At 44.4% G+C, this 16,900-nt stretch overlaps 1 protein-coding gene across 1 annotated transcript in view; it reads left to right on the forward strand.

Annotated features, from left to right (window-relative positions):
* EML6 (EMAP like 6) overlaps window positions 1-16,900 on the forward strand; it is a 403,172-nt gene that overhangs the window by 349,753 nt on the left and 36,519 nt on the right. Inside the window, exons 28-29 of the mRNA XM_045011334.1 lie at window positions 8,857-8,865; window positions 9,288-9,366. Of these exons, the coding sequence (XP_044867269.1) occupies window positions 8,857-8,865; window positions 9,288-9,366 (88 nt within the window). The remainder of the gene's footprint in view (window positions 1-8,856; window positions 8,866-9,287; window positions 9,367-16,900) is intronic.

Consider the following 16,900-nt stretch of genomic DNA (forward strand, 5'->3'; position numbering starts at 1 on the left):
TATTCATCCATACAAAACAACATTACAACTGCTGCAGTTAGCTGTGGGAGAATCAGACCAGAGCAGAGGGATTCTCTGGTGAAGCAGAGCCAGTAGACCTGCTCCTATACCGCTCCCCCTGCCTGTGGCTGTGATAGGCAACACGGCCTAGGGAAGGGAGGTGCTTTGTTCCAGTAGTCCCCAACTGTTATAATAATTTCTTGGCAATCAATATAAATTTGAACACCACTCAAGCTGCTGTAAACCTTTGCAGAGGACAATCCACCCCACAGCCAGCCTGAGATTGAGACAGTACAATCGTAGTTTACAAAATCCCCCACCTGTTGTGCTCTGTGTGTTCTTCAGCTATTGTTTCTGTCTAATAATCAAAACTAGCATATTACATTTTAACAACTACCTGAAATTTTTCAAAAATCCCTTATCATGCAAATTAAGAGCTGCATTTTTCCATGTGTTTCACAAAAGATTCAGTGGCTGATGTTCATATTTTTATATATGAAAGGTATGGTTTGGGTTACTTTAATCACATATTATATACATGGAGTTTGCAGATCTGTATTTACTACCTTATTGTGGATCACACACATTTCATATGTAGCTTACTGGATAAAAATATGTGTTAAACATATGCAAATCATATTTGATACACATTTAGTTCATCTGAGTTATATGTACAAGTGACAAATAAATATGACTCATACATTTTATGATAAAAAGTTTCTTCAGTCTGAATTAGGTAGTTTGGTTTTATATGAGCCCATCAAACAATACAATTACAATAAAAATAATTATGAATTCTCCCAAAATACTAATCACTACTCATCATTATGTTCCTATATGCAACCTAGGCACGTATTAACCGAGCTCAAGGACAGAGTTCACAATTTACAAGGTCAATGGCCAAATATGTCAAGGTATTTGAACCATTCATAGACACCTGCTTCTCTGAGGCCAATGGTACAGGATCTGCTGATGGCATTAGAGCTCACCACTACACAAAGTGTGTTGAAGCTGAGACATAGAGGTGCAAGCCTCAATTCCATTACATTTTATGCTCCCATGACATTAAGGGCTGACAGTATTGTTGGAACTGAGACTAGATTTCAATACATCAGTGCAAAACTTTTCAGTACAAATTAAGTGAACACATCAGGCTGTTCATTATTTCTTGCTGTGTTCTTCAGTCAAAGATCTGATACATCTGTTGCTACCACACCTTCAATTGCCTCAGCAGAGTCATGGACCTTCTTATGTCAGGAATAAAAGACAGAGTCAAGTATAAAGTGGAGTTCCATTAGTGCAGAGCAGGCAAAGCTTCACTTGACATGGATTTGGTATTGATGGCCAGAGTAGTGCATTAAGTCATCAAAAATTCTAGAGCCTTTATACATTAAGATTAAATTGATGAATTGTCTGTTGATGGCCTAAAGGGGGTTTTTGAGGTCTGTCTTTGGGACCGATCTGGCTGATACATGCAACACTGATGTAGAACCTCCAGGTCTGCTAGGCTGACTTTGTATTAGATGTCTGGGAAACATGAGAGGAGGCCCAGAGAGGCTAGATGGGAGCTAACAACTTGCAAGGACATTTGGAAGCAAGTCTCATAGCTGTGCCAGTCATACTCTTTTCCCGAGCTCAAGATTCAACATTTATGCCAGTCTGTGAGGGACATGTCCAACCACACTCTGCATGCTTCCTAAAGATGCTGGGCTGCAAGAATACAAAGAGTTGGAGATAGAACAAACTATACAAAATAAAAAACCTACAAGTTTTCTCTTGCCAATGGCTAGGAAGACCTCAATTCTTTGACATAGCAGGAGCTTCCAGGCTTGGCATCCCCAGCATTGATTAATGAGGATAGCACTGAGCACTGATGGAGCCAGTCACAAAAATTCTTTACATCTACTACAAATTAAGGTGCTGAAGCTCCATAGTTTAGAAAAGATTACTCCTTGAGAAAGCTGACAAGACATTGAGCTGAACCAGTTCAGCAGGCTAGCAACAAAATGTTTTATCACAATGGAGGCCTGGTTTCAGCCTACCGCTTGCCAATGAAAACTGAAAGTGTTGAAAAGGTGACTTTCTCCATGTCTGAGGAAGGAGGGTAGACTTTGTGGCTTTGGTTTACTCCTCTGCATTCAGCCTTTGGAAAAGCAAAAGGGAAGAAGGGCTGAGATTTCAGTGGTGAAATGATGATCCAGTTTGATGGACCATGAGTGTAACCATTTTTTAATAGGTCCTCAAATAAAATGTGAAGTGACCACCTCCCCATTCTCCATCACACAGTTTTTCTTCCTTTCCTCAGATAGTCTTTCCACAAACTCCTGCATCAGTCTTCACTTCCTTTCTACCCCCTAAGCCATGCACCTGTATGCATGTCATTACCCAAGCATAAACAGTCTTCACCCACACCCATGCATACCAGATATATGCCAACATCCACACACACTACTCACACACCAGGACGTGCACTAACACTAGCGGTAGACAGGCAAGAGTACCTTCCATGGTATTGTTCAGAGGAGCAGAAGGGTTCCAGCCTTCAAGTGCCTCTCCTCAGCTCCCTGCCCCCCAAGACAGAAAAGTTCCTCCCTCCCCATTCCCACAGACAAGAGGAAGGGAGCCAGGTGCATGTTTCTGTCTCCGAAGGGAGCCATCAGATCCCACCTCTCTCTTCAGGCAGGGTTGTGGGGAAGCAGAATTATTCCACTGTTTCCCTCCCTATGTAGAAGGCGAGGGGCCCAACTGTTCTTGCCCCTCCATGGGAAAGAGGCTATAAGAAGAGGGTTGATTATGATAGCTGAATTGCCACTAGCAGAGTGAGCAGGGACTTTGAACTCCATCCCGCTGTTGCAATGTGCCCTGCTTTCACCACACATCCAAGCTCTATGTAGAGACAGCACAGGCAAAGCCAGTGGAGTACAGATTAAAGTCCTGTACTGCATTGGACTTCCAACTCAGGGGCAGACTGACAGGACACTCCACAATGTCGAGCCTCTAAGCAGCACGATTTTTATCCTTGTACAGGGGAAGACAACAACTTTGTAAGCCCATCTGGACAAGTCTAACCTAACCTAAGTCAATGCCTTCAGAAAGGAGTTAAAACCCCTTGTAGCATATGCCTTTTCATTTACTGCTTTAGTTGCTTAATAAAAAATAATCATTGTGTAAGTACCTGTGAGGATTATAGAAATCATATAGCATATCTGCCTTACAAAATGTGAGATTAGTCATGGCCAGGGTTGGGAGCTGCTGAGGTTTAGCAGAGTCCAGTGGCAATGTACTGGTCAGGGAGTCTGAGTGAAGCCTCTTCAGCAGTTGCAGTTTTAGCATGTAACAGTGGGTATATAGCTACATTGCAATTAAACACTCATGATTGGCCTGTGTCAGCTGACTTGGCTTATTGGGCTCAGGCTGCAGGGCTGTAAAATTGCGGTATAAATGTTTGGGCTCAGGCTGGAGCCTGGGCTCTGGGACCCTCCCCCTAGCAGAGGTGGAGCTCTGGGGAGGTGAGGCTGGGGGTGCAATTTTAAAATGTCTTCGCAGATGTATTAGTTTGTGCATTCAATTAAGATAATTAATTCATTGTTGTTTCTCTCTCCTCTCCCCCACCTTGTTTTTCTTCTCCCCCCTCCCTCCATTATCTGTCTTCCTCTCACCCCTTATTTCTCTTTTCTTTTCTTGGTCTTCTGATTGGCATTCTGCTCCCTGCTCTGCCTACGTAATTTAGGAACAGGGTGTCAATCAGAGTTGCTGCAGGAATAGTCTCGCGGTGTGGGAGCCCAAAGAGCAGCGCTCCCACACCACGGGACACCTTGGTCAGTGGCAAGACTGTCCCAGACAATCCAGGACAATTGTAAGCCATGTTATATATTACTTAGGAAAATACATAGGAATTATGTCCTATATGAGAAACAGTTTAATGGTTGAATTGGGACCATTTTAACTGACCATAGCTAGAATTTAAATGACAAGAAGTACAATGAGCCTGTTGCCTAACATTACGTTTCATGCCACTAATATGGGAGGCATAATAATGTTTTCATTTTGTATTCTGCTAACACTAATTCATATCCTGTGTTTGCAGCATTAATTTGTTTGACTTGCATGTCTACATGAACTAACAATTTAATAACTATGGTGATGGAAATCCTTCAATGCAGCTTAAATATGCGGAAAACCAAAAGCAGCGTTAGCATGTCTAGTCCTGTTTTGTATCACACTAGTCTGTTCCATTTACTGTAAATTATCTGTCATAGGCTGTTTTTCAGATTATCTACTCTGTATCATTCTACACTATAGTAGGGTGCAAAAAGAGGATTTTCCTATCTTCAGATATTGGTTATTCTTTTGTTGATGATTTATTTCTTATAACACAGGGGCTCAGTTTTCAAACAAGCCTCCAAAATTGCGTACACATTTTTGCACCATAAATTGAATAGTTAGATCCATAGTTACACAATTTGCTCATGCAAATATGGATTTTACATGTATAATTTTGTGGGTGCAATTTCAGAAGCTAGCTTGGAAATGAATCCCTATTTGTATATACACATTTGTGAAGACGATTCAGAATGTATTGGAGAAAAATATATTTGGGATGTAGGAAATAACACAATGAGTCTTTTAACAGAAAAGTGGTCATTGGGGTGGAGTGGAGTCTTCTGGGATCCCACTTTTTTACCTTCTCTACAGCTCGATGTCAAAATGACCTATTCAAGCTGTAATTGACAGGACACTGCTTCCACTGTGGTTCTCCCCCAGAACTTGAACATATTGTGACTGCTATACTCCCAGCTCCTGGTAGCCTAATGAACTCGGGATCAATCCCATATCCTCTACAAGGCAGCCATTGTGCTGTTGCCAGATCAGAGGGCTGGCCTCAGACTGTTTTTTTGTTTGTGTGAAGCTTTGTGTGCTTGAAAATGATGTCATTCCAGTACAGTGCATCTATCCACACAGAGTGCCATCAACATTTCTCCATTCTAACTTGAAAATTGCTTTCTGCTCCAGCATTGTTCAGGAACTGTCAACTGCTTTGAGGTTTTTTTATCATGTGGACTGGAGTCCACTAGGGACCATAGGGAAACCTTCAAAGGCATGTCATTTATGACCTGGCTTGAATCCAATCATCCAGAGGTGAGAGACTAATGTATTCACCCACTATACCACCTCCTTCATTCCAAAAGTTCTCCATATATTATTGAGTGAATATTTTTATTTATCAAATGTCCTCAGCTACCAACAGTCTTATCATGGATGTATTAAATTAATACAATAAATGGATGTCCCCCAACACACCAAATACAAACCCAGCCCCAGCACCTGGGAGAAGCCTGTAAAAAGAGACATACTTTGCAGGGTATGCTAAATGTCAGCAAACTTGAATTCTGTCAGACTACTAAGGTAAATAAATACCAGAATTGAGGAATTTCCACTAAGATCAACTAGCCATTTAAATTTGGGGACTGTTGGCTTGAGTGCCTCAGCTGATCATAACTACTCTGGTAGTATGTGGGGAGAAAGTGATCTCTCACATAGCCAGTAAACAAGTTATACAAAGCTTTTTAGCTCAGAGTTAACAACTTAAATTTTTCCTGGAAGTCAGTGAAGCGAGAAACTGATGCAATATGCTGTCTGCAGCTAGCATCACCAAACAAGATCTTCCAAGTTGCCCTACTTGTGCACACTATTATATAGGAAGGAACCATAGATAGGTGCAGGAGGCCTATACCAAGATCCTGCAGTAGCCAAACAGCTAAACAGCGTTGCAGGATATTTACAACAATCAGCTAATTTAAAAATAAAGGTCTCTAGTTCCTGTTCAGAACTGACTATAGTTCCTATTGATCTGCTTTTCTGCTTGTTTATGTTTGGGGACTGAATTAGAATGACGTGAATGCAATGAATAGCTTCCTTTCTTAAAATATATGAAAATGGCTATGACCACCATGCATTCTGCAATATCTTATTTTTGTTTTAAAGAGTGCATCAGCATACATGTAAAATCATGCAGGATACTGTAAAAATGTTAGTGACTTTGTTGTGCTGATATGATGTTTTTAAATGATGTTTTCTTCTAACCTTGATTAAATTTTGCTTTGATCCATTATATTCCAAAGCAGGCTATTTCCAGTGTCAAATAACATTATTTTTACTCCCCTGTCCATGAAATGTTAAGTAATGACAAAAAAGATTGCATATTGATAGCATAGATTTCATATTACTTGAATATTATGATGTTATTATAATACACTCCCATACATACCGGTACATGAGGAAGGGAGAACCTGAAGAAGTTTTAGGTTTCACAAAGTCTTTAAAACTTTTTTGAAAAGTTCTCGATGTTTTGTAACATATTTTAGAATGATGAGAAAAACATGTGCATTCCTTTCAGCACACAATGGAAATTACTTTTTAAGGTCTCGCTTACATCTTTTATGATATGAACAACATTTTATTAAATCTCAGATTATAACTTCATTGCCCAAACAGATTTCCCAGGTTTGGATCCCCTTATTCTCTCTCATGCCTTTCTCTTCTTGGGAGTATGCTCTCTCTCAGGCTTGCTCGTTTTCTTTTTCTGTTATTAGAACATGCACTCTCCAGCTAGCCACCTTGCCCACTTTTGTGTCCCACTTGGCACCCAGGTCCTCCTCTCTTCCCATCTCTTTGCTTTTGGGCTCACTCTCAATCTCAGTTGCCAGGACTTGGCCTCTCTCAGGTGACAGTGGCTTTATTTGTCTTTTTCATGTAAGGTCCTCTCTGATGGCCCAATCCTGTTTCCAATGACTTCACTAGGAACAGGATTCTCATTATTATTATCATTTTTATTATGCTTGCACTAATCAGAGTCAGATTGTACTATGTGCTGTATACGCACAGACCAAGAGACAATCCCTGCACCAGAGAGCTTATCCTAATTCTTTCTGACCTGCCCTTACTACTTCTTTAGTCTCCTTCCTAAATAGCTCTGTCTATTTTTTTCTGCAGTCAGGCCTCTTTTTCTCTCCCTTCAGCAACTTGTACCCTTTCCTCTCTCTTCCAAATCCTCCACTCCCAACTTTTCACCTAGCCACTTAATTTGTATACCTTCCCAATGCTGCAACCTCTGCTCACCCATGTTTTATCCTCCTCTTTCTGCTGCTACATCTAAATATTTCACTACAGACTTACTGGTTAGCTGAAGGGAGGAAGAGAACTGTCACTCACATCTTTTTCAACTCCCACCTAACCATCCATAGAAACTGCAGGGCTAATTCTGTTCTGACTCACAAAGGTATAAATCTGGATTAGGTCCATGGAAGATGAGTTACAGCTGTGTAAAACTGGTGTAAAAACAGAATCAGGCCCATTATTACTAACAGAAATGAAGTCTGTAGTGATTCAGAGTGCCTGCAAATATTAAAGCCCATAACATTTGAGTGTCTAAATTTTTCTTGAATTCATTCCTCCTATCTCTTAATGTGCACACATTTTCTTTAAATTACTGGAAAGAAACTGTTAATACTTGTATTATGTTTTAACTTGCTTTCCTTTGGAGGCAGGGAATTGTCAAGTAAGTATTCACACAGGAAAAGCACAGGTTTCTATGAATGTGCAGTACAGAATGCATAGGCCACAAAGGGTAAATGTACTTAATTTATTACAATGCAAATTTCTCACCCTCAACACTGCCATCTTAAGTTTCAAATAAATTAGCGATGACCATAGACTTTTTAAAAGTGAAAATGAACTTGATGCTGCTTTTCTTTTACATTTCTTTTATGAATCATAATGTGAAAATAAAGCACGGAATGCAAATGTGTATATATATACATGTATATGTATATATAAATACACACAATATTTGTGTGTATAAGTACTGTGTATAGATATATATATATAGATAGATGTGTGTGTTTATATTTTCAAAATAAATTTTGTGTTGGCTACTTAATTATTTACTGATTGTGTCATAGTGATAGTATCCTCTTACTTTCATCACAAATCCTGGCTTGCTTTTGTCATAAACTTTAACAGACATTCTTAGGTGAAGAAACGTAAAATCAATTCATTTTAAAATTACACTAAAACAGAAAAAAGAGTAGGAAACATGCAAGAAAACAATTGATGCTTTTCTGAATTGCTTGTTTAAAGGCCTCATGCTAGTTCTGGGTTCAAATTGGCCTTTGCAAAATGTTCTAGCTTAGCTTAATGTTTTATATGGAATGAAATTTTATCATCATTTACTTCCCATCTAGTCTCTGGTGGTGATTATACCATGGTTTGGTCCAGTTATCATTGATGATTACATAATGTGTTTTGACCGATCAATTTCAGAGAAAATAAAGGAACCTTATTTCCCTGAGAGCAAAAAAATAGAAACTGTCTCAGTACACAAGTTGACCTACCACGAGTCAACAGGAATTAGGCTAAATTATGAGATGAACTAGAATACAAACAAACATCCATTGTGTGAAACTCTCAGCAGCACTCATGAGACTGTTGTTATGTTTCTGACAGCTACAGTTTCTATAAGGCACTCTGAAATAACTAAAATACACAAAAGTATACTCTCAGTTCAGTATAAAGTGTGTGGGAAGCATTAATATAGCTTCCTTTTTTCTCCCTGTCCTGTAGGAGCTTTAGTGCAGAGTTTGCCCAGTGATGCCAGGGTATGACCTTTCTGAATTTGTAGACTGGTGCACTCTTTAATTTCTGTTTTAGTTCTTGCTGGCATGCTTGAATAGCATGGTTTGTGCCACACAGGAATGAGTGATCAACTCTGAAAATGCTTGTGCATGATTAAAATGACCAAAATACTTGTATAAACTGTACTAAGTTTCTTACTTGGTTTTATTTGCCGCTTACAAGGGGATCAAGGTAACTCTTTCCTCTTTTATTGTCACAAGATCACCTGCTGATATATTTTGTTAATGTATATTTTAAACTTTTATTTGCCTGGTTGAGTTGTGGGGGGTTTGTTTGTTTACTTTCGATTTGTTTACTTTCGATTTTGTTTTGCTCTTCTAGAGTCCAACTTTCTGTGCTATATAATGTTGCAATAAATACACCAGCTCTATGCTTTGTGAAATGTCGCCCTTAAAATACCCCAAAGATTATATCACCACAGAAAAAGCAGCTCAAATTAAATAAAAAGGAATAAGTTATCATTTACTGTTTGTATCTGAAGTGATTTTTTTGCCAAGTAAGGATTAATTATACAAGGATTACAATGCAAGTACAGCAGGCATTTCAGATGTATTAATTATCTTCGTTTTTTGTTTTCTCTGTGTTTGTTTCAGGCCACCAGTTAGCAGAGCTGCTCCTCAGCCTGAGAAACTGCAAAAGAATGATATCAACAAAAAAAAGAAACTGGTTGAGGTCAGGCTTAGCACTTTTTTTTCTGGGTTTTTTTTTTTGTAGTATTAATGCTTATTGGGTGAATTTCACCCATACTTTGAGTGCAGACTAAAGTCATATATAGGCCTGGTTGTGACTCTCTGTACATCTCTAATTTATACAGACATTTGCTATATTAAACATGTAACTAACTAGTTACACATTGGTTATTTGCACATGCAGTTATCATGACTGCATACGAAATCAAAATGGTGCCCCCAAATTATGCTGTTTTTTTGCAAATTATAGAGTGCACATTTTTCTGAAAATGTAGTCCCTAATTTTAAAAATATATGTTCACTATATGCACTGAGCAAGCCAAATACTATAGCTATCTATGAATACCATTTGCAGCAATTACCTGGTCTGTCAATATCACATTGGTTTTAAAAATAATCTGTACTATGCCCATCAGTGACCCACACACTAGTTGCCTTCAGTGCCTTGGGAAGGTACATATTAAAGAGAAGTGCAGGATCTGCAAAAACTTCAGACCTTCCACTCTCAAAGACAGGGACATCAGATTAAAAGCCCTATTAATGGAGGCTGCCCTGTCCTCCGCGTCAGAACCATGCCGCTCCAACTCAGCACTGAGCACCTGGTGTGGAGTGCTCCCCAGAACTGAGATCTTCCTGGCACCGCTCCCCCTCTTCCATGTCTAAGAGGAGGCATAAGAAGTCGCAGTCTAACTGAGGTTGTTCCCCGGCACCATGCACAACTACCCGGGAAATTGGAATCCCCACATGAATTGAGACCCCTGCCGGGCTACTCATCTTCCCTGGAGCCACTTTGGGCAGTGGCTATTCCACCAAGGACACCGAGCCCAAATCAGGATTCACCACTGACTCCCACGAGTGGTCAGGGCCTGCAACATTTCTTGGTGGCTTCAACGCCGGAGGCATTCTGAGCGGCAAAGGACTTGATGTCTCTCCTGGTGCCACTCATGCCTCGGGATCTGTGCCCATCTTCGGCGGACCCCTCAAAGGCGGGTTCCCTCTACAGGGAAGCCCACGATGAGACCCTCCCATCTGGGCCTCCAACTTGGCACCAATCTCCTTCGTGGCGCTGATCTCCTTCACAGCACCGATCCCTAGCCCATTGCTCCCCATCACCACGTTGTCACTCTCCAGCCGGCCGATCTCTGCCTGCCTGGCACCCATCCCCGGCACCACAAAGTGCATCTCTGGCACCAAGATGCCAGTCGTTGTCTCCAAGGCATCTCTCCCCATCATGACGTCTGTCTCCAATCAGCCAGGTACCAGCTAGCATGTGGCAGCTTCAGCCCCACCCTGGTCTTCCAGGGAGGAGTCTGGGTGTGAGTGTGAGCCCTCCTGACCCCCAAGGCATCGTCGGCACTGAACCCATGGGCTGGAACTGTGACAGGCCCACCATTGGGCCCCTGGCAGTCCACCCAATAGCCACCCCAATGGCAGTATTGGGTCCCCTGGGGGTTTCCGCCCATGATGGGCTCATATTCAAACCCCTCTGTGGTTTCTGAGGGCCAGAGCTTAGCTTCGGCACTACAGGCACCAGCACTACAGGCAATGTACAGGCATCAGACTCAGAGCTGTACCTCGGCACCGAGATTCTGGTGGCCCCTGCACAATTGGCACCTGTGGCAGAGGAGGAACCAGCCACACCATCTATAGCTGCCTCCTCCTCCTCTTCCCTGGATGAGGCAGTGACCGGGCCTGCCAACCCTTTGCTACCTGACGACTTCCATGCCTGTCAAGAGCTGCTCAAAAGAGTGGCCTCCAACTTGGGACTGCAAATCAAGGTTCTCAGGGAACTGGCTGAGAGCCTATTTGACATCTTGGCTGCAGTAGTTCTTTCTAAGGTGCACGACAGAGGTGCTAAAACTAGTAAAAGCATTGTGGCAAACGCTATCTTCTCTGCCCCCCACTTCAAAGAGGGCAGAGAAAAAGTACTATGTCCTGGCCCAGGGGTTTGAGTACATGTATTCCCACCCTCCCACGCGTCACAGTGATCTCAACAACCAATGAAAGAGATAAACGCTAACAAACTAGACCTTTTTTGAAGTTTATTCGACAGCCAGTTTCCAGTTACGTATCGCTAAGGCTAAGATTTTGTCATGGATATTTTTAGTAAAAGTCATGGATAGGTCATGGGCAATAAATAAAAATTCATGGAAGCCTATGACCTGAACCTGACTTTCGCTAAATATATTCCTGAAAAAATGGAATCCCATTGCTCCGTGGAGTCCCGGGTCCTCCACTACTGCGGTGAGTGGGAGCTCTGGGGTCCCCCCCATGCAGCGGCTGATCAGCTCTGGGTGGGGCCCACCACCCACGGCAACAGGGAGCTCAGCGGGTTCCCCGCCATGTGTGGTGAGTGGGAGCTCCAGGGTCTCCCACCACCCTTGGGGACTGGCCTGCTGCAGGGTCCCCTCACCCCCTATGGTGGCTGCGGGTTCGGGGGGGTTCGCCTGCTGGAGCTGGACAGCTGCAGGATTCTCCCACAGCAGCTGGGAGCTGCTGGGTCCCCCCACCATGGCTGGGCAACTGTAGGGGGTCCCCCAACCACCTGCCACAGGTAGGCAGCTGCATGGGATCCCTCTGCCTCCCACTGTGGCTGGGCAGCTGCAGGGTCCACCCGCCATGGCTGGGCAGCTGCGTGGGGTTTCCCCCCCACCCGCCATGGCTGGGAGGTGTAATGTCCCCCCCACCAGAGTAAGGGCTGGGAGCTGCAGGGGAGCCGGCTAGGAGCTCCAGCCCCAAGGCAGAAAATGTCACGGAGGTCTGTCGAAGTCATGGATTCTGTAACTTCCATGACCTCCATGACATAATTGTAGCCTTACGTATTGCCAACCAGCAAGCTCTACTGGGGCGATACAATAATAACACTTGGAACTAGATGGTCACGTTTTCACAGACTCCCTGCCTCAAGAGGCAAGACAGGAGTTCTCGGCCATCTTGGAGGAGGTTAAGGCAGTGGCCAAGGCCTCTCTTCAAGCGGCACTGGATGCAGCTGACTGTGCCTCACAATCTGTCCTCAGCTGTGACCATAAGGCATAGTTCATGGCTGAAGTCTTCCGGACTTTCAAACAAGGACCAGCTCTCTTTTCGCAGCAAATGGACACTAGGCTGCACAGGCTAAAGAACTTGAAGGCCAGCGTCCACTTCCTCCAGTTGTATATACCTTAGGCCACTAGGAGACAGTTCCAGCCACCTTCACTGCCACCCAGCTATCCGGGTCCATTTCACCAGCCCTCCTGTAGAAAGAGGGGCAGAGGTTATAAGCGGCGGCAATTGGCCCCATCTTCCTCGGCCCCCTCACTGGGCCCTGCTCACCACCAAGGTGGTTCGGGGCAGTCATTTTAAAGGTGTGCCCGGCTGAGGGTGATGCACCAGACTTGCACCTGGATCCAGCCCCTCCTCTATTCCTGAAGCTTTTCCCTTTCCTTACTGCTTGGTCCAGAATCACCTCGGACCACTGGGTGCTCAACACCATAAAATCTGGTTACATCCTACAGTTTTCCTCCATCCCTCCCTCCGGCCCCCCTTCCCTGTCCCTCTTCAGGGACCCTTCTCACAAGTAACTCGTCACCCAGGAGGTGGAGACCCTCTTGCAGATAGGGGCCATGGAGGAAGTCCCTCAGAACATGTTCACAGTATTTCCTAATCCCGAAGGCTAAAAGGGGCCTCAGACCCATTCTAGACCTGCGCTACCTCAACAAATATCTCAAAAAGTTGACATTTTGCATGGTCTCTCTGACTTCCATCATCCCCTCTCTGGATCCAGGAGACTTGTTCGCCGCCCTCAATTTGAAGGATGCATATTTCCACATTTCTATTTTCCATTGGCACAGGAGATTCCTCTGTTTTGTGGTGGGCCAGAGTCATTACCAGTTTACGGCACTGCCCTTCAGTCTCGCCTCCGCTCCAAGGGTCTTCATGAAATGTATGGTGGTAGTGGCCGCCTACCTGAGGCGGAAAGGCATACAGATTTATCTGTACCTAGATGACTGGCCAATCAGAGGCAGATCGTGGGTCCAGGTCCAACAGAGCCTTGTGTTGGTGCGAGCCACTTGTCAGGCTCTCAGCCTGCTTATAAATGAGCAAAAATCAACTCTTATCCCTGTTCAGTGGATACCGTTTATCGGGGCAGTGCTAGATTCTACCTATGCCAAGGCCTCCCTACCAGAGTCACGGTTCAAGGCTATGACAGACTTCATCACCCATATGAGAGCTCACCCACTCACAACTGCCTGGGTGTGCTTCAGACTACAAGGCCACATGGCAGCATGTACTTACGTGCTCCGACATGCTCACCTACACCTCAGACCACTGCAGGCATGGCTGGCCTCAGTGTATGCCCCTGCCAGACACAATCTGGACCTAATGGTCACAGTTCCACCACACATTCTGTCATCCCTGGTGTGGTGGACAGACCTGCATGTGATATTGGAGGGGGTCCCCTTCATAACCCACTTCCCATCAGTGACACTGGTTTCTGACGCTTCAGACTTAGGGTGGGGAGCTGATGTCAGCACTCAAGGTCTCTGGTTGCAGGAGGAACACTCCCTACACATAAATATCAGGTAACTCTGGGTGATATGCCTGGCTTGCCAGGCGTTCCTTCTCTACCTGAGAGGCTGGGTAGTCCAAGTTCTAATGGACAATACCATTGCTATGTTTTATATCAACAAGCAGGGTGGAGCCTGCTCCTCAGCCCTGTGTCAGGCTGTGGGACTTCTCCATCCAACATACCATTCATCTCGTAGCATCGCACCTCCCAGGGGCCAGGAATGCACTAGCAGATCTCCTCAGCAGGTCCTTCTCATCTCACCATGAGAGGTCACTCCATCCAGAGGTGGTCAATGTGATCTTCCACAGGTGGGGGACTCCCCAGGTGGACCTGTTTGTCTCCAGGAAGAACAGAAAATGCTATTGATTCTGTTTGATCTGAGGGCTCAACAGCAGCTCCCTGTCTAATGTCTTTTTGTTCCCATGGTCGGGAGCACTGATGTACGCCTTCCTCCTGATTCCACTGATGCACAGGACCTTCTTAAAGATCAAGTGGGACAGAGCAAGGATTATCCTGATAACTCCTGTGTGGCCACACCCAACCCTGGTTTGGCATGCTGTTGCAGCTCTCAACAGCAGCGCTGCTAGAGCTCCCGCTCTGGCCGGACTTACTGTCCCAGAATCACGGTCATATGCTGCACCCAAACCTACCATCCCTGCATCTGACAACGTGGCTGCTGCAAGGCTGAATGAGGAGGAACAAGCATGCTCAACTCAAGTCCAGCAAGTCCTGATGGGTAGCAGAAAGCCCTCCACAAGGGCAACCTACCCGGCCAAATGGAAACGCTTTTCATGTTGGGCCTCAGATCAGAATCTGTCTCCTGACCTGACCTCACTACAGTCCATCCTAGACTACCTGCTGCACCTCAAGCACCAAGGCCTAGTGCTCTCATCTATCAAAGTCCACTTGGCAGCCATATTGGCCTTCCACCCTCTGGTTCAGGGCAAATCTGTTTTCTACCATGCTATGACAACTAGATTTCTCAAAGGCTTGGAGCAACTTTATCCTCAAGTTCGCGACCCTATCCCAGCTTGGAACCTGAACCTGGTACCGTCAAGGCTCACAGGGCCCCCCTTCGAGCCATTAGCCTCGTGCTCACTGCTGCTCCTCTCATGGAAGGTCTCCTTCTATATTGTAATCACTTTGGCCTGAAGAGTGTCCACAATTAGAGCGCTCATGTGGGAACCACCCTATACTGTGTTCTACAAGAATAAGGTCCAGCTGCAGCCGCACCCAGCCTTCTTACTGAATGTGGTATCACAATTTCACAATAATCAGAACATTTTCCTCCCGGTGTTCTTTCCAAAACCTCATAAATCCAGTGAAGAACTAGGTTACACACCCTGGATGTTAGCTGGCCCTTAGCCTTTTACATCGAGAGGATCTGACCCTTCTGAAAATCGACTCAGCTCTTTGTCGCAGTGGTGGATAGGATGAAAGGTCTGCCCGTCTCTTTGCAGAGAATCTCTTCATGGATAACAGCCTGCATCAAGTTTTGTTATAGAATCATAGAATTCAAGATCAGAAGGGACCATTATGATCATCTAGTCTGACCTCCTGCAAGATGCAGGCCACATAAGCTGATCCCCCCACTCCTTTAGCAAGCGACCCCTGCCCCATGCTTCGGAGGAAGGCGAAAAACCTCCAGGGCCACAGCCAATCTACCCTGGAGGAAAATTCCTTCCCGACCCCAAATATGGCGGTCAGCTGAACCCCGAGCATGCGGGCAAGACTCTCCAGCCATACCCTCTGGAAAAAGGTTAAGAATATCATATCATTGACCCATTGAACTATTTACCAGTGTGGCACTTAATTAACCTATTGACTAAGCCCGGTATCCTATCATACCATCTCCTCCATAAACTTATCTAGCTTAATCTTAAAGTCATGGAGGTCCTTCGCCCCCACTGTTTCCCTCGGTAGGCTGTTCCAGTATTGCACTCCCCTGATAGTTAGAAACCTTCGTCTAATTTCAAGCCTAAATTTCCTGACTGACAATTTATATCCGTTTGTCCTTGTGTCCACATTAGCACTGAGCTGAAATAATTCCTCTTCTTCCCTGGTATTTATCCCTCTGATATATTTAAAGAGTACAATCATATCTCCTCTTATCCTTCTTTTGGTTAGGGAAAACAAACTGAGCTCCTCAAGTCTCCTTTCATACGACAGGCCTTCCATTCCGCGGATCATTCTAGTGGCCCTTCTTTGTACCTGTTCCAGTTTGAATTCATCCTTCTTAAACATGGGAGACCAAAACTGCACACAATACTCCAGATGAGGTCTCACCAACGCCTTATATAACGGGACTAGCACCTCCTTATCCCTACTAGAAATACCTCGCCTAATGCATCCCAAGACCGCATTAGCTTTTTTAACGGCCACATCACATTGCCTGCTCATAGTCATCCTACGATCAACCAGGACTCCTAGGTCCTTCTCCTCCTCCGTTACTTGCAACTGGTGCGTCCCTAGCTTATAACTAAAATTCTTGTTAGTCATCCCTAAATGCATAACCTTACACTTCTCACTATTGAATTTCATCCTGTTACTAATACTCCAGTTTACAAGGTCATCCAAATCTCCCTGGAGGATATCCCGATCCTTTTCCGAATTGGCAATACCTCCCAACTTGGTGTCGTCCGCAAACTTTATCAGCCCACTCCTACTCTTGGTTCCCAGGTCAGCAATAAATAGATTGAATAAAATCGGACCCAAAACCGAACCTTGAGGAACTCCACTGGTAACCCCCCTCCAACCCGACAGTTCCCCCTTCAATACTACCCTCTGCAGTCTCCCCTTTAACCAGCTCCTTATCCACCTCTGGATTTTCATTTCAATCCCCATCTTTTCCAATTTAACCAGTAATTCCTCATGCGGTACCGTATCAAACGCCTTACTGAAATCCAGATATATTAGATCCACTGCATTTCCCTTGTCTAAAAAATCTGTTACTTTCTCAAAGAAGGAG

Source organism: Mauremys mutica, chromosome 3, assembly GCF_020497125.1.
Source record: "Mauremys mutica isolate MM-2020 ecotype Southern chromosome 3, ASM2049712v1, whole genome shotgun sequence".
NCBI lineage: Eukaryota > Metazoa > Chordata > Testudines > Geoemydidae > Mauremys > Mauremys mutica.